The sequence below is a fragment of the Puntigrus tetrazona genome, chromosome 9 (genome assembly GCF_018831695.1).
Source record: "Puntigrus tetrazona isolate hp1 chromosome 9, ASM1883169v1, whole genome shotgun sequence".
Classification (NCBI taxonomy): domain Eukaryota; kingdom Metazoa; phylum Chordata; class Actinopteri; order Cypriniformes; family Cyprinidae; genus Puntigrus; species Puntigrus tetrazona.
The window spans coordinates 19,750,542-19,769,489 of NC_056707.1; the positions used below are offsets into that span (position 1 = coordinate 19,750,542).

At 34.9% G+C, this 18,948-nt stretch overlaps 2 protein-coding genes across 5 annotated transcripts in view; one reads left to right on the forward strand and one right to left on the reverse strand.

Annotated features, from left to right (window-relative positions):
• wdr75 (WD repeat domain 75) lies at positions 1–16,252 on the reverse strand. 2 transcript variants are annotated; one of them, XM_043249391.1, is made up of 22 exons: positions 16,114–16,252; positions 14,414–14,678; positions 13,296–13,425; positions 12,004–12,069; positions 11,802–11,901; positions 10,281–10,405; positions 8,461–8,531; positions 7,364–7,480; positions 7,183–7,271; positions 6,943–7,101; positions 5,959–6,018; positions 5,754–5,869; positions 5,325–5,500; positions 4,449–4,600; positions 4,144–4,324; positions 2,628–2,722; positions 2,223–2,318; positions 1,897–2,066; positions 1,408–1,467; positions 1,171–1,314; positions 785–891; positions 1–629 (listed from the first exon to the last, which is right to left on the reverse strand). In XM_043249391.1, the coding sequence occupies exons 2-22, from the start codon at positions 14,497–14,499 to the stop codon at positions 410–412; spliced, it is 2,520 nt and encodes an 839-aa protein (XP_043105326.1). In that variant the 5' UTR covers positions 14,500–14,678; positions 16,114–16,252; the 3' UTR covers positions 1–409. The 2 variants fall into 2 exon arrangements, with proteins under 2 accessions (XP_043105326.1, XP_043105327.1); XM_043249392.1 differs by having other exon boundaries at positions 14,414–14,675; positions 16,114–16,246.
• Positions 16,122–18,948, forward strand: part of stat4 (signal transducer and activator of transcription 4) — a 12,234-nt gene continuing 9,407 nt past the window's right edge. For 2 of the 3 annotated variants that reach the window (XM_043249393.1, XM_043249395.1), the window contains exons 1-3: positions 16,292–16,407; positions 17,193–17,327; positions 17,513–17,648. In XM_043249393.1, the coding sequence (XP_043105328.1) occupies positions 17,200–17,327; positions 17,513–17,648 (264 nt within the window). In that variant the 5' untranslated portion in view covers positions 16,292–16,407; positions 17,193–17,199. Of the gene's footprint in view, positions 16,253–16,291; positions 16,408–17,192; positions 17,328–17,512; positions 17,649–18,948 lie in introns of those variants that run through there. The other variant, XM_043249394.1, reaches the window with a different exon arrangement.

The window sequence follows — 18,948 nt, forward strand, 5'->3', positions numbered from 1 at the left end:
TACTTGGCAAATATATATATTTATATTTATTTTTTTAATAGGGGGATAATAATTGTCTTCAACTGTATATAGAGCACAGAGCAAAAGTTCTTTTTTTCTTTTTTCAGTGCAAGATCAAGATATATCCGCATGTGTTAATTATAAAAATGCACAAATATACTGACAAAAATTCAACATCACAGTACATTGTTCAAAAACGTCTTTATAAATTATTGTGGATGCAAACTGGATGAACATTATACTAAATAGCATTGTTGTCCCAAAAAGAATCATCAAACCACTAATGGGTTTCTGCAGTCCAAATAAACAATTACTAACTAACCACTGGTCTGGATCTGAAGCAAGTTGGGAAGAATATATATTTAAAAAAAATAAAAAAAAACATTAACAGGATTGTGAAATTGCTTCATCACGGTTTGGAGTTGACGAGACCAGCTATCCAGCTAAAGTCAGTCTTTCTGACCCTCTTCAGTTCCCTCTCTTGGGCTTTAGAAAGCTTCGGCGTCACCTCATCCACTGATCCTCGGGCTCTGTATTCCTGCTGACTATCACATGCCTCCATTTCCTCCTCAGACTCCTCTTCCTCTTTCTCACTGTCCATTACCTGCTCTGAAGATTCGATTTCCTCTCTAAAAGAAAAAAAATAAATAACTTGTGTACTTGCAGTACTGTGCATCTCAGGAAAAAAAGAGAAGGGAAACTGAGTAGGCGGCATGTTAGCTGTGGAATGCTTTTAACGAAAATATATATTCATAAATACGTATTATGCATGTGAACAAAGTACCTGAGGGGGTCTTGCTGGACTCCGGTGTTGGAGATCAGGAGAGAATTGACAAACATTGAGCATAGGACCGACGCGGGAGGTAGAACATGAGCTGGTGTGTGTAACAACTACAAAAAACAGAGACGTTACATTAAATAAATACCTAAAAATATAGTGAAGGCCTATTTTTTTTTTTTTTACAGTAAAACTGTAATATTGCTAAATATTACAATATAAAATAACTTATGTTAATGCATTTCATTTACATGTCATTTACTCCTGATCTGTGATGGCAAAGCTGAATTTTCATCAGTCATTGCTCCAGTCTTGAGTGTCGTATAATCCTCAGAAACATGACACAACATAATACAAAAAAAAAAATAGATGAAATAGATGAAATGACTTACTTGTTTGATGGTAACGGAGCCCTGTGGCTGTTTGGGTTTGTCGGCCGCTGGATGGGACTGTGTGTTGAGTTTCTGCTGCTGTTGTCCTTGTTTGCTCAACAGCAGGTAAAATGGTGTTACAGCAACGTTGTCATCAATGACAAGCTGCACAAATATTAATTTGCAACAAGACAAAAGTTAATTTGGAGGTCTTCTAAATAAATTAGAATAATGTTGTGGGGAATTTTTTTTTTTTACCCGTTTACTTGAAGACAACATTCTGTCCTCCTCTGTTGCTGTGCTGAAGGTAAATAAATCCTGATAAATAAATAGTCAATTTTAGTGGAAACGTCAGGACACAGTAAAGTATTAAAAACACATTTACCCCAATATATTTATATTAAATGTGTTTTATTCATATATTTTTAAATACAATAAATAAGTTAATATAAAGGTAAAATAGTGAATAAAATAAAAATGGAAAATGTATAATTATTTATATATTTAAAAAAAAACTATTCTAATTATTTTTTTTTTTTTTAATTAACTTAAACCATTTTTAATATACAAATCATATAGCTTTCAGCATAGAAATAATACTAATGTTCATGTGTGTTCCAGGAGTTAAAAACACTTAAACTGTGTGGGAACTGACAAACACCAAAAAAAAAACACCCAAAAAACAACACTACTTATGTGTACATGTGTTTTTAGGCCGTTGTGTGATTTCACATATTATTGAAGTACCATGTTTTGGGTGAGGAAGTACAGCTGAGATCTGTTGAGCCACTGAGAACTGTCATCACAATTGTTTAATGGCTCTTCTCGAGGAACAAAGACGGCACGGTGTACCTTCTCTGAACACACATTCTTATGTGTGAACATAGGCCACGGCTTGCTCGGTTTGAAAACAAACACTGTAAAGAGACCACAAAATAGTGTGCATAAGTCTGATACATTCAAGAAACAAACTAAGAGCCCCAATAACAAAAAAATACATTTTCACGCTTAAATCACAGATAACCACAGGAGATGCAGAACGTGTCAAGAAGCGATGACCTTTAAACACTTACAGTCTGTATGTTTAGACTGGTACGAAAAGGCGGCCACATTTTCTGACAAGGGGTCTGGCTGAAGCTTGGAAACTGCTACAGATGTGCTCCACTCCACTGTTGAGCGAAAGAGATTTGACATTAAATAAAACTGACCTTGCAAAACCAAACTGAGCGAGCCTAGTTATACGAGGCAATTTCACAGAATTTTTTTGGGCATTGTTCACTTTGTTGTTTCAAACCTGTATAATGGTTTGTTTTCAAAAAAATACAGTAAATCAAGACCCGTCAAGATCCTAAAAAGGACCAAAAAAGGCCATGAAAATACCATAAAAGCAGTCCATGTCAGGTTTATTATAATTTACTAAAACCATTCTTGGGGAAACTGCAAATATAAAATATGAACTGATATTAATGACTACTTACATGCACAAGAGAGGAGATTCCAGCAGCAGAGCATGTTGCTGGTGGTCGTGCTAAGCAAGTATTTGGAGCAGCTTAACCGGCCGAAACAAAGGTCCCTGATGGATCAAAGTAGCTGCCTTTAGTCAGTTTCACAGATTCAAAGACCACCGTGATCAGCAAGACCCATGTCTCTTACATATTTCATCAGATTAGTCTCACCGAGTGATTATCAGCTGCTTTACTGTTAATCAGAAACTGATACAAGACCAAAGTTTAAAACAATATCAACATTAAATATCCAGAGGTCGTGTAATTGTACCAAAAGTTTACAAAACACTAAATGGATTCAGTTTATTTTTTGTGTGTGGATGAAATCAAACTTGGTACAAAGCTGCCCACGGATTTATGGCTCAATAATTAAGCGTGAGAGGATTGAAAATACTGTACAAAAGAAGATTTAGCACTCGCAATTTCCCGGTTACTATAACTACATATCCGCAATCCATGCTTCATGATACAGTAAAACACTAACTTCATATCCGTCATAATTTTAGCTTCAAATCATATGACAAAAATGTACCGGTTAAGCTTTAACATGCAATTATAAAAATCACAATAAACTCAAGTGAGTTGAACTCGAGAATCAAATCAGTCCGATTAGTGAACCAATCACTCAGATTCAGAAAAAAATTATAATAAAAGAACAATTTGTTCACAAACTGGACATTCCTAGTTTTCTAATCAATACTTCAAATAGAGTTGTGAGAGATTTTTTCATGTCTTGGCTAACACATTCTTTAAGACCAATTTACTATTGCTGTCACAATACTGGAGTTTCTATCTGAATATTTCTTAAGTAACTAACACATTGCATTCCCAAAATGTGTTAGTTCGCACAGAGATGGAGTTTCACTAAAAGTATCTATATATTCAAATTATTCACTGTATTTACTCAGCTACCGAAAAAATTTAGAATTGTTTAGCTCTAAAAAGTATGTATCACAATATTAAAACACATTTGCTGTCATAGAAACAAGAGTGAGAAAGCTCAGGGTGTATCAGTGTATTGATGTTGCAGAAAACGAACTAAAACCCATTTCAAATATTTCAGTACTAATATCTATTACCGCAAACACACTTAAAAACTATCATTTACTGCTTGTGTCATACAGAGAGGTAAGGAGGAACCTTGTTGTGCACAATGAATGTCATGCACTTTCTATCTGAGCTGCACCTAATGAACTTCCTTTTTCAAAAAAAAAAAAGAAAAAACAATGATGGAGCGAAAACGTGTCCCCGTTGACCCTGCAGGACTTGGCTTGAGCTCAATTCCTTAGCGGGACTGAATCGCCTTTCTGTCTGGCCGCCATCTAAATCTTAATTACGAAGTTACTACTATTCAGACTGTGTGAAAAGTTTAGTGAATGGTAATTCACCACACTCTGAATGGGATACACATCTAAAGAAACCTGTGCAGCCCATTTCAAATGCATTAGAAAGTGTGCTTTGAAGACAGGCAACATTTTTACAGTCCCACCTTATTACTCCAGGTGGTTGGCAGAGGGTGGTGAGCATCTCCCAGGTGTCTGGGCTCCATATGGTAATGACTTCTTGGAAGCTCACCGCCAGGAGAGAGCTATCGGCAGAGAAGCAGCAGTTTGTGGGCTTTAGGTTATGGTAGCTCCCCACAAAATCACATGACCAGAAGTTCTGGTCCGCTAAAGCACAAATGGAAACACTGTGGTTAGACAGGTATGTCTGGATTCAGACTCGTGACCTTTGGTGTTTGGCTTCTCAGTCCAACACTAACACCTTTGCAAATGTCTGAAGGGTTTGACTCACGTTGTATGTCTGAGTCAGCACCCTGACACCAGGCTTTGAACTGGCCATCCTCTGCTGTGGTCACCAGCACGGTGGTCTCCTCAGAAGAGCTGAAGCACATGGAGATAATCCGATCCGTGTGGGCGGCAGTGATGGCAGTGTTTAGTACGAAACTAATGGGACAGAACAATACACCATTAAAGTTCAGAAATAAAGACAAAAGTATGAAAATTAGCATACTATCGTTTAAAAGTTGGGAGTCTTTTTTATATATACATTTAGAAAATGATACATTAAAAGGTGTTCATGTAATAAAATTTCTATTTCAAATAAATGCTTTTCTTCTGAACTGAAAAAAAATAAAAATAAAAATCTTATTTTATGTATTAAACAGCACAACTTTGATGATAATTGTTTCTCAGGCACTAAATTAACATATTAGGATGATTTCTAAGTATCATGAGAAACTGCAGTAATTCAGCTTTGCCATCACAAAATGGCATGTTAAAATACATTCAAATAGAAAACATTTTTTATATTATTTTACATAGTTATAATTTTGCATTATGGCACTTTTCACCAATCATTAATGCTACATTTTTTATCCTTTGTGAACAGGTGTCTTTCAAAAAAAAAAAAAAATGCTGTGTAGAAAATTCTTTAAAAAATGTTTTGTCACAGATAGCAGCATATCTATTTATTTACATATTTTTTTATCTGAAATATTCTAATATTGTTTATGAGGATTTTTTAATTATAATGGTTCCTCAATATCCCTTAACAGTATTAATTTAATGGAAATTTATATTATTTGCCTTTGAACCATCAGAAATGGCAAATGCAGTGGCAATTTTTTGATGTGTGATGTTATTCAAATTGTCAATCTAGCATGAATACCTTTGCGTTCTTTCATCAAAAGCCCACAGTTTGAGGAAAAACTCAAGATCAGAGGATTTTTGTCCCCTTTCCTCCACCGTAGCAAGCCAGGACCCTTTTATGTCAAAAGCAGCCTTCACCACTTCAAACTGATCCAGACCCGCTTCATAAATATATTCTTGCTGCACTATGTCCAGCTGTGAATGCAACAGACAGACCGTTAATTTATGCAAAAATCTATCCAAACATAAACTATATTTGACATGAAGATTCCACAGATCATGCGATTTCAGCTGACGTATGTTGGGTAACAGAAGCATATAGCAGATGTCAGCAGAACTAATACATCAACACGTGATTCAATATTTTCCAATACATAGTTCCCGCATATAGCCGTTTATTTTAGAGAAAAGCTAAGCTTTATCAAAGTACTGACTGTGACAGACTCACATCATAGAGATGCTTGTCACGCAGCAGGGAGTAGAACTGTAAATGACCCGGTTTCCCATTCAGCACTAAAGCTTTACTGTGCGGGTCAATCATTAGATCAGTCAAAACGCCATCTCCTGAAAGCATAAAGAGCATCGGAAGTAATAAACATTTGTTGCAATAGTTATGAAATTGTTTCGGCTCGTGCAAATGAGGTGTTACAAACCTTTGACTAAACCCTGAATTACTCCACAGACTTTGAAGCTGCTCTCGATAATTTTGATCTCTGAGGAGGAAGAGAAATATTTGAAATATTTAAAAAACAAAACCATTACATATGTCCTTATGAATAGACCATTGAGTCATTGTTGCAAATTATTTAACATTAAAAAAAGGTTCATTCACACATTAACAAAACACAGCCGATCTGAATGTTGCATATGTGCGACTGCTCTGCTGTAATCTTTGTTTGGAACTTTTTTAATTAACCAAATGAAGCAAAAACAGGCAAATTCAAATACTGAACTAAAATGTGTATTAACTAATTAATTAAGATGAGTCATTGAAGATGCTGCCACCTACTGTTGATTTAGTTTACTGTAGCCTCTTTCCCCCGCAACAACACACACTCTCACACACACTCTCACACACACTCTCACACACACTCTCACACACACTCTCACACACACTCTCACACACACTCTCACACACACTCTCACACACACTCTCACACACACAAAATGTTAAGGAGAAAATGAAATGGAATCATTTTGTGGAGTATTAAAGTCATAAATTGTAATTTCCTCAAAGAAATGGTCCAGTGAGAGTGCTGGGTGGCTAGTACATTTGGAAAACCACTAGCCACAGTGGCTGGTGACCAAAAAAGAAGTCAAGCCCTGGTTTTAATACATTATAAAGTTTTTTTTAATAATGCAGGCTTTTATAAATACGGGCTTCATATAAAGTGTTAATCTAATATATCTTTGTTAAATATCCTTGCAGAAGTTCTGACCCCAAACTTTTGAAGTATAGCTTAATTCAATGTTCAATGTACTGTTTTGTGGAGTGGGATTATGGACCAGTAGGATTACTTTTTTATACTTTAATACAGCAAATATCCCAACATTTAATAAGGGGTTCTCTTTATACAAAATAAAATTTAATTCAACTTAATTTTGGAAGGAAATTCACCATAAAGAGAAAGACCTACTGTTGTCTAAATGAGAAGTGCAAAACAACTGCCCATCAGATGATACTGATATATGTAATATGGATCCTCCAAGACGGGGCAGGATCTCTTTTTTGTTGCCTGCTCCATACTGCCACTGGATCAGCACCGACTCAATGCCTCCACTCAGCAGATGAGTGCCTGTCGAGACAATAACAGTCTCAGATGGGGACTGTAACACACATTTAACACTGAGCGAAAAAGTGAAAATGGAACACCTACCTTCGGGAGTAAAACACAAAGTATTCACAGCATTGTGATGCCAGTGATGGGTGGAATACGTGTACTCTTTTTTGTGAATGAAGTTTCTCCTGTAAATAAAGTTCATTTAAAAAACTGCTACTCTGATCACGTGCGAGATGCAAATAAAAATGAAAAACTAGAAGGTTAACTCAGGTCTTACCAGAGGCGGATCTTTCCATCTGCATGACCAGTGGCGATGCAGTCGTCTGTCGGGTGACAGGCTACGCACGTGAATGCATTTTTGGCTCCTTTCTTATCTGTGGCTTTTAGATAAAAACTACAAAAGGGAACAAAGAGTTACAAAGAAATAAAAAAACGGCCATTACATGCATGTTTCACTGGCTGACCTCCATTAAAGAAATTTAATAAAAAAAGAAACAAATAATACTATATTTAAATTCTTTACATTTCTTAAATATAGTATACCATATATATATATATATATATATATATATATATATATATATATATATATATATATATATATATATATATATATATATAAAAATAAATAATACCACTATTTAACTGTATAGACAGACAGAACCAATTTGTTATTTGATAGTTACATTACAACAGTAATTAAGATACACATTCCTTTCTTAATTGATGATTAACCATAAACATTTAACAACGGTCACAAATCCATTTTGTACCCAGTGAAACAATACAGAAATGTAAACCAAGTGATCAAACAACAGACAAAACACTGCTTCTCATGACAGTTAGCATTATGATAATGAAAATATCATAATATTTCCCCCCACAATATGATAATGACATGTGGGGGATGTTTGAACATGTCATAATGGGGAAAAAAAAACTATTTCATAAAATATATGTATTTTTAAATGTTTTGTAATTAACTTCCAAATCTAATGATCAATAGTCAAGCTACCAAAGGGAAATTATAGTTATTCTAAAAAGCACCTGAATCATGCTATTTATTAGTAGACCAATAACCAAACTACTTAATGTGTGAATATCGGTCTTACCTTTTGAGTCATCATTTTTAAATGACTAAGTGAATGACAATATTGAGGTTAAATATAAAGTGATGTTGTCTCTAGTGATGCTGTCTTTGTTGTTTCCACAAACACAAAAAAAACTAAAGAAAAACCAACAGAAAGGCAAAGCCCAAAACAAGCTACATTACACGTGTTGTGTTTCCTGAGGCCAGTAAATAAGCAGTGCGGTTGGACACGCTCCTACATGTTCTGACCTTAAAAAGGCTATTTAGGATACAGCGGTTATTACTTGTATGTCTTCTGCTTCCTGAAGAAATAAACATTAAGTTGGAGATTCCTGGCAAACGCTATGTATTCCCCCTGAAAACAATAAAGAAAAAAATATGTTAAAAAATGTACAAATTGTAAGCTGGCTGGTTCAGTGTCTTGAGCTTGAAGAAACACAGGTCCACAACAACAAATAAAAGTCATGATGTGTAATGGCTTTACCAAAACAACTAGTAAAGATTCAGAAGGGCTGCACGCAGCACTATAAAAATAACACCAGCATGTCCCACACTAATTAACCTACAGGGGTTCAGACCGTGTTTACTTCACCACATCAACGCCTATACGAGCAATGACTGTGCAGGAAGGAGACAAAACTGATCCATAACAACCTGAGCGGGTATGACATAGTGTTCACCCAGAACAACCTTCCACAGCCAGACGTGAACTAACATTTAGCAGTACATTATAAATAAAAACAAGCATACATGTGTGATTTCAGGATCTTTGGTGGTGTATATTAAACTTAAAACAGAAGACATTTAAAATATTGACAGATACCAAATTATTTATTGCCCATGCTTATTTCTCATATTTTACATTTAGATTAACTTTATAACCTTTTGTTTACATTTAAAAACGCTAAATCAAATTACTATTAAATGTAGTTTTTAAACAGATGTTAAAGTAAACACCCTTAAACATTCAAAGAAAAAATTAAATTACAATAGCGATTTCTACATTTGTTTGTCATTTCAAATGATTAAATGAAGTTTTAGTGTTAAAAAAAACAAACAGGTTACGACCGCCTCACCCAACGATTCTATGCATCGCTGAGCAACACCCTTAGCAACATAAACAACATTAAAACAGTTCTGTGTATTGTGTTTTTCTGCAAAATTAAGGCAGTTTCTCAAACGCAAAACTGCATCCTCCGGAGGTCGCATACATAAAGAAAATCTTAAGAGTATTTATTTTAAATTTGACCATCATTCATTAAGTGAAAATTGCTGTATTATGCTCATGACTATGACATAATGCTCAGTTAACTGAAAAAAAAGGCTTCAAAATTAAAGATGCATTATGTTGCATCTTTAATTTTTAGACCACGCGCTTACCGTCTAATAAATTCTTTTCATGCAGATATATGTTGATGAGTGTGCGTGTGAGAAGGGAGTATTGCGGTATACATTTTTTTTTTTTTAATAAAACCAAAGTATTGTTGCTCACGATTAATATAGGGGGAGATCTGTTAGCGTTTAGTCTTCTGTTCTGCTGGAGTTTATATACACCAGTGAAGTTTCAGCTACACAAAGCATTTGAATGAAGCGTATAGTTCATTTACATATTAATAAGAAATCATTTTTCTGTAAATCCAGCTCACGTTAATACTAACTTGTTTGCTTACACTTTGTTTTAAGGTGGCCATGTTACAGTGCAATAATACATTTAAGTACTATGCAATATTAATTAACTACATCATATTACTATATGGATTAGACTTAGGGTCACTTGCATGTAATAATGCATTATTTATTATAAAAGTAAATCCACGTAACTTGTATTAAGGACATTTTAAGTAGTAACTGCATCGAAAAAGACCTACGCTGGAAAAAAGCCACATGTATATAAATGCCATATTTGCTCGGGAAAGCTTGTTCTTCTAAATCCATTGTAAAGTGACATGCCCCGTGTTTTAACATTTTGTGCATATAAGGCCTATCGATGTAGATGTTCAAAATGGTACAAAGCTTTGTAGAGAGATAGATCGCTTAATGTTGTCCATCAAAAGTCAAATCTTAAAAAAAAGAAAAGAAATGAAAACGCTGAGAGAGCTATTACCTCTCGACCGAAGGCCGTGCAGTTGGGGTTTGAGCTGATATGAGTGACAACAGCAGACATCTCTCCGGCCTGCACCTCCTGCTCTGCTGACTTGGGCAGACGTACAGCAACCAACTGGAAAAACTCTGGACATGCAGACACAAAAAAACCCTAAGCTCAGGAAAATCTTCTACTATGGAACGACCTTCAACCGTTTCGTACACTTCTACCTCATTAAACAAACTGATAAGATCCTCAATGTTACAGCTGATGCTCAGAGATGATTTGTTGCAGACGAGTTTATTTTTTGATAATACAAGGTTAAATGTTATCCGAGCTATGTTATAGAGTCTCATATTCATATGATGCCTTTTTCACACAAAAATGTTTGATTGGCTGGCTTAACTTCACACCGGCTATGTTTACATGCAACCAAATAATCCATTTGTAATTAGATTGCTGACTCAATCGGACTAAAAACCAATCATATAAACACCATATGGGGGCTGTTTATTCCTTTTCTAATACGATTGTGTATGCATGTAAACACTCGATCGGACTGAACTGAATGTCAAAGGACTGCGCATGTGCAATGAAGCAGAAATAGCATCATTATGTATGACGTGCTGAACGAGCGGTTCTTCCTTTTGAATGCAGTGTTGTATAAGTGTGTGGTCTGCCAGTATAAAACCCTTTCTCTCTGCAACTGTGAAGTAGAGCAGAACAATGTCCCACCAGTCCTCGTTTCGGATTCAGTTTCGGAGCAGTGAGTCACTTCGGTTTTTATCTGTATATTTATCTAGAAATTGATGCATATTAATTCTGCTGTTAAAAACAAATAAAGCAGCAGCGTATGAGTGTGGTTATTTGGTGCAAACAGAGAGAAACTGTATATTTGTGCTGTCAGAATACTCCATCGGCCCTCTGTGGGTCAATCTGAATGTTATAAAGCAATGAGAATACTTTTTTGTAGGCAAAGAAAATAAAATCAATCACTTTAATATTTTGTCTTTTATATTTTATTATATTATATTGTACCTTATAGCATTAGTCGCACAAGGATGCACTGTTTTTGTTCAAATCAAAGCGTAAATAGGCATAAAAAAAACTAATTGCATATTGCACCCTGTGCATATTCTTCAAACGGGCATACAGATGAATTATTAAATCAAGTCATTATCTTTATTTTCTTTGCATACAACAAGTATTCCCGTCACTCCCTCAGATTCAGAATTGAGAAACTAAGGGGAGATGGAGTATTCTGACGATGTTTTTCATACTTTACTTGTTCCTTGGCAGTCAATGGAACAGTTACATACTTTCCAGTTTTCATCTAAAATATATTTAATTGTGTTCCTAAAACTGAGGGAACGGATTTGGAACGACATGGGGGTAAACAATTAAACTTTTACTTTTTTTTTTAAACAATTAATGACAGCATTTTGATTTGGGATGGTGGAGCATCCCTTTAAACTGTATTAGTGAAGATCGACTGCATCACAATGATGTGTAATACTCCACCAGGCTCTGTGAAATACATACCATTGATTGAATCTGAAGCCAAGGAAACATGAAGAAAAAGGACTCCCTCGTGTTTCTCGGACAAGTATATTGCAAGCAAAGGAGATCCAACGATAAATGTCTAAAAAAAAAAAAAAAGAAAAAAAAAGAACAAAAACAACATGAGGAATGAAAATATTTAGTGTGATAGCAGCCTTGTATTTCCTCACAACACCAACCGTACCTTGATAAGGATGCCATCAATGAAGTCCCACAATTTGACAGTGCCATCTACTGAGCAAGAGTAAACCTGCACACAGAATGAATTTATAGACTCAAAAATAAATTCTGCTGTTTAAGTAACAGTGAACCATTTAAAAGAGGTCAATGGGTTTACTTTTACGTCAAAAGGTTTATTTAGTGATAAAGACACCGTCCTCAAAATAAAATTTTAACCCATTTAATCCCACCGGTCACAATAGTGACTATGAAAAGTTTTCCATTCGTAAAGCTCTAAAACCCTACCGACTGATGTTTTAGTGCACTTCCTGCAAATATGGAAAACATAAAGGGTCTCGATTAAATATGTGAAGTTTTACATAAGTTCAAATTGTCACATGACTAGAGCGGTTTATTTCCTGTATGCCCTTTGAGATAATGATAACTGCATCAAAGATTCAAAACAAAAGGCTAGTAAAGCATGTTAAAGATACGACAAAGATTTTTGGTACACAATATCTTTAGGGTCTCCAGTAATAATATATGCAATTGCATGCATTGATTGGTCACAATAGTGACCGGTGGGACAACATATTTTTTTCTTGCAATACAATTGTAATCGCTAGTAAAAAAGAATTGTTGAATGAATATAAATTGTTGTAATGCCAAAATATTGTGCTAAATTAAAAAAAAAAAAATCTAATTATGTTGCAATACTCGTAATAAAGAAAAATGTATTTGCAAATTTTTCAACAATTTTGAAATGCGGTGATGGATAAATTGTTTATTTTTCATCCCAGTGTTCCTATTAATGCTGCATAAGTTTTTTATGCATAAGAATAACCCTCGAATGTGATCAAACAGTTTAAAAAAAGCTTATGTAAGATATAACAATTTTTAAGACTGCAGAAATATGATTTCATTAGTCACCATATCCAGTCACAACTGTGACCGAGCGTAAAGCACAACTTTTCATACACTTTCCAAAAAATATGTAAAAATAACTGATTATTTCATAGGTTTACTGAAGACACATCATTTGGATATTTTCATGTCTGAGAACAATTGGGAATTAAATGGGTTAACTGATGATGAAAGAACGCAAGACATTTTTTTCTGCTATAATAAAGTTAGGAATGTGGAATTTTAATGTAATGTTGACTTCAACTCAAACATTTCGGAATCGTTTTGGAACACAAAACAAAAACAAAACGAACCTACGGTAGCAAACAAGCTGGCTAACGGACAAATGGACCTCAATCAAACCTTCAAACTATCACAAGTTTCTGTAAAATTGAGCTCAAGTGATGCACAGACCTGCAGGTGATTGGCAGGATTCAAGGAGATGCCCGTCACTTGGTTGGTGTGGCCCTGTAGACTATGGAGCCACTCTTCTGTGCGTGTGCTATAGACCTTCACCAAATCTCCAGAGGCGCACAACACAAACCTGCAACCATGACACAACTTTACATTTCAGTGATGCATTTCAGTTACCTGTCATTCACAGACCCCCAGTGGGTCACCAAAAAAAAAGATTCTTCTGGGTATTATATATTAAAAACCCTTCAGTTTCACTGTTACCATTTTAATTCCATGGCAGCCCAAACATTTAACATAAATAAACAAATAGGTTAATATAAAAATTTGACAAAAATATAACAAATATAAATATTTGTGCCAATTGTCTGTTTATTTTCATTACATTAGTACAATGCAGGATTATTGTAGTTAACCAAAACCATAATTTCTGCAATTTTTAACACACACTAATAAAAATATATAAAACAACAACAACAACAATTTATCTCCAGCTCATTAGAACACTGCTCCAACTCCAAACATACCTAATTATTATTATTATTATTATTTTTAAAAATGTAAATAATAGAGCCACTTTGGTTTTACATCACGATGCTTACTATTTTTCATGTATTTTTCTCATTTTTTTTTTAAACAAGTAGATCATCGTGTTTGGGTGTCCTTGAAATGGTTGCAGCAAACATGAAGTTGGTCTATTTGGATAAATCTGTAATACATTCCTGTACTTTAATGTCAGAATAATGCGATTTACACCTTTTTTTTTTTTTTTTTTTTTTTTTACAACAGATTTTCTAGGTAAAACAATGCGCATGATGTGCGTCTGGAACAACGATTACCTGCCTTACAGAAATAGCTGCATCTTTAAAAACAAAACCAACAACGCACTCATTAGCAGAGAATGGACCAATAAAATTCATAACACTACGAAGACGCAGCTGAACCTGTCATTCAGGCAAGTGTTCAGACACACATATAGTTTAATTTGCTCTCAGGCTGCTCATGGGACAAGCTCAAGGAACTTGATTCCCTCCAACCCCGCTCAATGTTTAAAGCGATACATGCAGAGAACGCACAAACAGAATCACGCGAAGAAGTTCACTTGATTCAGCGGATACCTGGAGTCAGTGGAGATGACCGAAGGTCTAAAGTTTACTTTACTGCCGCCGCAGCGAACCACGCGGATGTCGCTCTTCTCCACCATGTTTTTCTGCTTCTCTTCACATCACATGTGGCCGCGGTGCGTTTCTTCTTCGCCTGAAGTTAAATCAAACTACCGGATCACAGCGCCGCCGTGCGGCCTGGCAGCGACAACAGTTTTTCTTCTTCTTTGGTTTCTTTGGCGTTTGGCAAACCAATTGATAGATGCTTTACCGCCACCTACTGGAATGGAGTATCGAACAAAAGTTTGACAACACGGTTTAGTCAATATAACGACATAAAATATAACATATAAAAATGTTTTTTTTAAAAAATGAAAAACATGTGCATTGGTTTATAACAGAAATAAACCATATGTTTTAATGAACTATTTATCAGGACACAGATTATATTTAAAAAGACAACATTTTAATTTTCAGTCAAAGTTTAGTTAAAAGTGTGCTTAAACTGTAATTAATGTACACACTATTAATCTTTTTTAAAATCATACATGTATTTAGTGTAAAACACGTGAAAGGAGTAGAAGTAAAAATTATGAATAACTGAAGAAAATGCCTATGTTTTACTAGAAAATATGTTTCAAGTTATGTTTAAAATACAGTAAAATTAATTGTATTATTGTTTTAAAATGAATACATGTAGTTACACTGAATTAATTAATGATTATTTTTAAAGAAAACATATAGGCCTAATATATTTAATCGTATACTTTCACTGTGAAATGTTAGACTTATGTTTGAAGTGTAAAGTAAATGTGGCAAAATAATTGTTTTAAAACAAGAATGCATGCAATTATACTCTAAATATATAGGCTATAATATATATTAATAATATATATATATTGTTCATTTATTTTCATTCACTCGTTTATTTATTTATTTATCAGAAATAATAAAATACAGATAAATAAAACAATAGGTTACAAACGTTTTTAAAAAATATCTTCCTTTGTGTTTGGCAGAACAAAGAAATCCATACTGGTATGGAACATTAACTGATTAATTGAAAAATAAATTCATACAGGTTTAGAACATTATTTAATGAATAATTGTATTAATTCATTAATTCATTCATTTACTCATTAATTAATTCATTCACTTATTTATTCAGCATAAAATAATGAAATACCAATAAATAAAATTAACTTTAAGAAACTATTATACTATTATAAACACTGGAAACATTTACTTCCCTTCTCTCCAAATAAATAAACACGTGAATAAATAAATGAATAAATACACAATGGCACATAAATGAAGAAATAAAGGACTGATCGAATAATCAAATAGATGAACGAATAATTACATTATGAAACAAATGTTGTTCATGCGTTCATTTCTGCATTCATGTATTTAATAATTTCATTATGCACTCAACGATTTATTTGTGTATTTCAATATTCCTTTAATTTTGAGGAATTTGTACTTTGGCTTTGGGTGTATAAAACGTATAAACGGTGGATTAATAGATAATGTATTAATTATGAGCAGCGTATAAATGCAGTCAGAGTCGTGAGTCAGACCGAGGCAGCCGATATAAAATACCCAACGAACACGCTCGTATCTTGGTTGTAGGGAGTTCCCCTCGTGTGTTTTTTTTTTCCCTCAGCGACGTTTCCGCGTCCGCGAAGCGCTCAACGTTTCCTCGAAGAACCCACCTGTTTACCCGTTCAGTCATGTTCGCTGGATATCTGTGACATTCGCGCCCCGTGGGACTCCATTCACGAGAGGAAACGGGAGCGCGCAGCCGTCTCCGGACTCCGTGTGAACATTTTGAAGCGTCTCTCGCCGGGCCAGGTCTGTGTCTGGAGAGAGGGGGGGCTGAGACTCTTGAGGAACTTCGTCTTGGTTAAACGCGTTGCTCTAAAAAAAAAAAAAAAAAAAAAAAAAAAAAAAAAAAGGGTTAGCAGGTGCGTTGTGTCGGTTTCTCTGGAGCGTCGTTCTCGTGAGAGGTAAATCTTTGGACTTTCGTTTCGCTTTTAAGCAAAGAAAGTTAAAGAATTGTCACTTGTATTGGAGTTGTTGGGTAAAGTTTGATTCATGGCGTGTGGTGATGTTAAAATGTGTATGCAAAAGGTGGCTAAAACATGGGGGGCTTTAACGCGTTGTTGAGGCACATTGTGTATCAAACTTTATTGTAATGCTCCCGTATATGTCTAATATGTATTATAACAGTTTATTAACCACGGTCATAACAACAAATGGAGGTTTTACATATTTTTGGCACGAATTTATTGCCTTATTTCACAATGGAGTTTACGGTGGTGTTTGCATCGTAACTTCAGAGGCATTTGACAGATGCTTTTATCCATGGCAAGGACAGTTCAGTTTATGCGTTCCCTTGGAACTGAACCCATAAACTAACTAAAATTGATTTAACATGTAGTGAGTATATAGGAAATTATATAATACATGCCAGCAAAATGATACAAAGGCTAATACTGTATAATGATCTACGGTGTTTTTAGACATTAGTAGGTACTATAGGGTTTTTGTTGTTGTTATTTCACGCAGAAATTGTTTCATAACCTCTACTGTAACCTCAAAAGCACCACGGTCTTGTTTGATAGAGGTTTCATATGGTAGCAATTAGTATTTGGCTACACAAAGGTGTCAAAACACATGGTTATGACTGCAGTATACATAGATTGAACGTATTTCATATACGGCAGAACATTTTCATTCACATATCGCCTGAAGCATTATCTAAAGATACCCATCATATTTTTCTACGCAGCACCACTATGAGTCAATGGAAACAAATCCAGCAACTGGATATTAAATTCCTCGAACAAGTGGATTATTTTTATGATGACAACTTTCCAATGGAGCTGAGGCAGGTGCTGGCCAGCTGGATTGAAAGCCAGGACTGGTATGTTTTTATTTTGAAATTTGTTTTTCATTGTTTATTAAATCACATTTCTGTCTTCAGGAAAACACGAAACGACAAACCTAAAATGCTCTGTTGTTCACAATATGAATTGCGCATTTGCAACACAACTTTAATGCATAACTGAATGCATCGTCCCAAAGCATTTTTTGTCTTTATTGCCTCAGGGAAACGGCTTCAAACCACGAATCTATTGCCACGGTACTCTTCAATAATTTCCTCATTCAGCTGGAGAGGCAGTGTTCTCAGGAGCAGAACTTTCTTCACAGACACAACCTAAAGAGAATATTTCATCAGATACAGGTAACAGACACTGCAGAAAAAATACAGTACAGTTCGTAAGAAAATATCATTTCTGAACTTCATGCCTGATTCAGTGTCACTTGCTGTAATTAATTTAGTAATTTGCTAGCAATCTCTTGAGTAGAAATTGCTTCTACACCATTTGTTTTCAGTGCATTTATGGAAACGTTTTCTTGCACGCTGGCCTATCAAAAGCATAGTTTTGTTCAGAGGTGCCTTGCCTATTTTTACACATCTTCTCTAAAACGAGAACTGAGAGGAAAGCAAAGTGAACTTGCAAACGGTACTCTGACTTTTTATTTAACAAATGCACGCTCTAGTTTTATAAAATTGCTTATCAGGAAATTAACTAATGGTCAGTTTTGAGATTTACAGTAATAGTCTACAAGGTAATTACATTCATAACTCTATGACAACGATACAGTATTTTAAGCTTGTTTTCAGTTCTCGACGGAAGCTTGTGTACTGAGGTGTGCTTTTTTTCTAACTTTTCAATGACTTCTGTGGAAACAGACCTAACCAATATAGAGCGCCTTAGGTCACTTATCTCACATAGACTTAACCACATTTAGTGAGGACGAAAATTCATCAACAAATCTATGAACAAAGGCTGACATGTAGACTGCCGTAACATACTATTTTGATGTGCTAGCTTTAGTTACAATAATGCGAATTCCTACAGTCTCGTAAATGTTTTTATAGTAGATCAGGCATCAAGAAAATAAGAGCTCAGGATGTCTCGCTCACAAAAGCTGACTGGCAAAACTTTTAGTCGGACTCCCATACACATTACTTGTTTATGCAGTATTTTCACGAGTGGGTGCTGTGGGGATTTCTTACCAGATAAATGCGAAAAAAAAAACTTCCATAGAAGATTCAAATGTCGGGGGTTTCGATTGGTTAAAAAAAATTACATCTGTCTGTAACTGGTGGCGCATGCCACCCAAAAAGCTAAATGACAGAGCATGGTGTGGGGGGGGGTATTTTATTTTTCACGTAGACTGTATTTAGGACAGCTGCAAAAATTCAGTTGCAGTGTTTGGAAATATCATTGTCATAATGTCATTGTCAATATCATTGTCAAAAAAAAAAACACCTAGTCGAAACACCCACAATATTGTTTTGTCTAACAGAAAAGATCAAAGGAACTTAAGAGGTGATTGATATTTTCCGTAACAAATATCATAAAGCCCTGAACGAATATCAAAACCTTAACCTTTAAGCAAAAATTGAAAGCACACTTCCTAATGCCATATATGTATGTGTATATATATATATATATATATATATATATATATAT

Coding starts and splice junctions, on each gene's coding strand:
- wdr75 (XM_043249391.1), bottom strand. CDS start 14,499: ATGGTGGAGAAGAGCGACATCCGCGTGGTTCGCTGCGGCGGCAGTAAA. Junction 7,102..7,182: donor TTTGTGTTTTACTCCCGAAG/GTAGGTGTTCCA, acceptor TTGTCTCGACAG/GCACTCATCTGCTGAGTGGA. Junction 6,019..6,942: donor CACTTCTCATTTAGACAACA/GTAGGTCTTTCT, acceptor CTTCCTCCTCAG/AGATCAAAATTATCGAGAGC.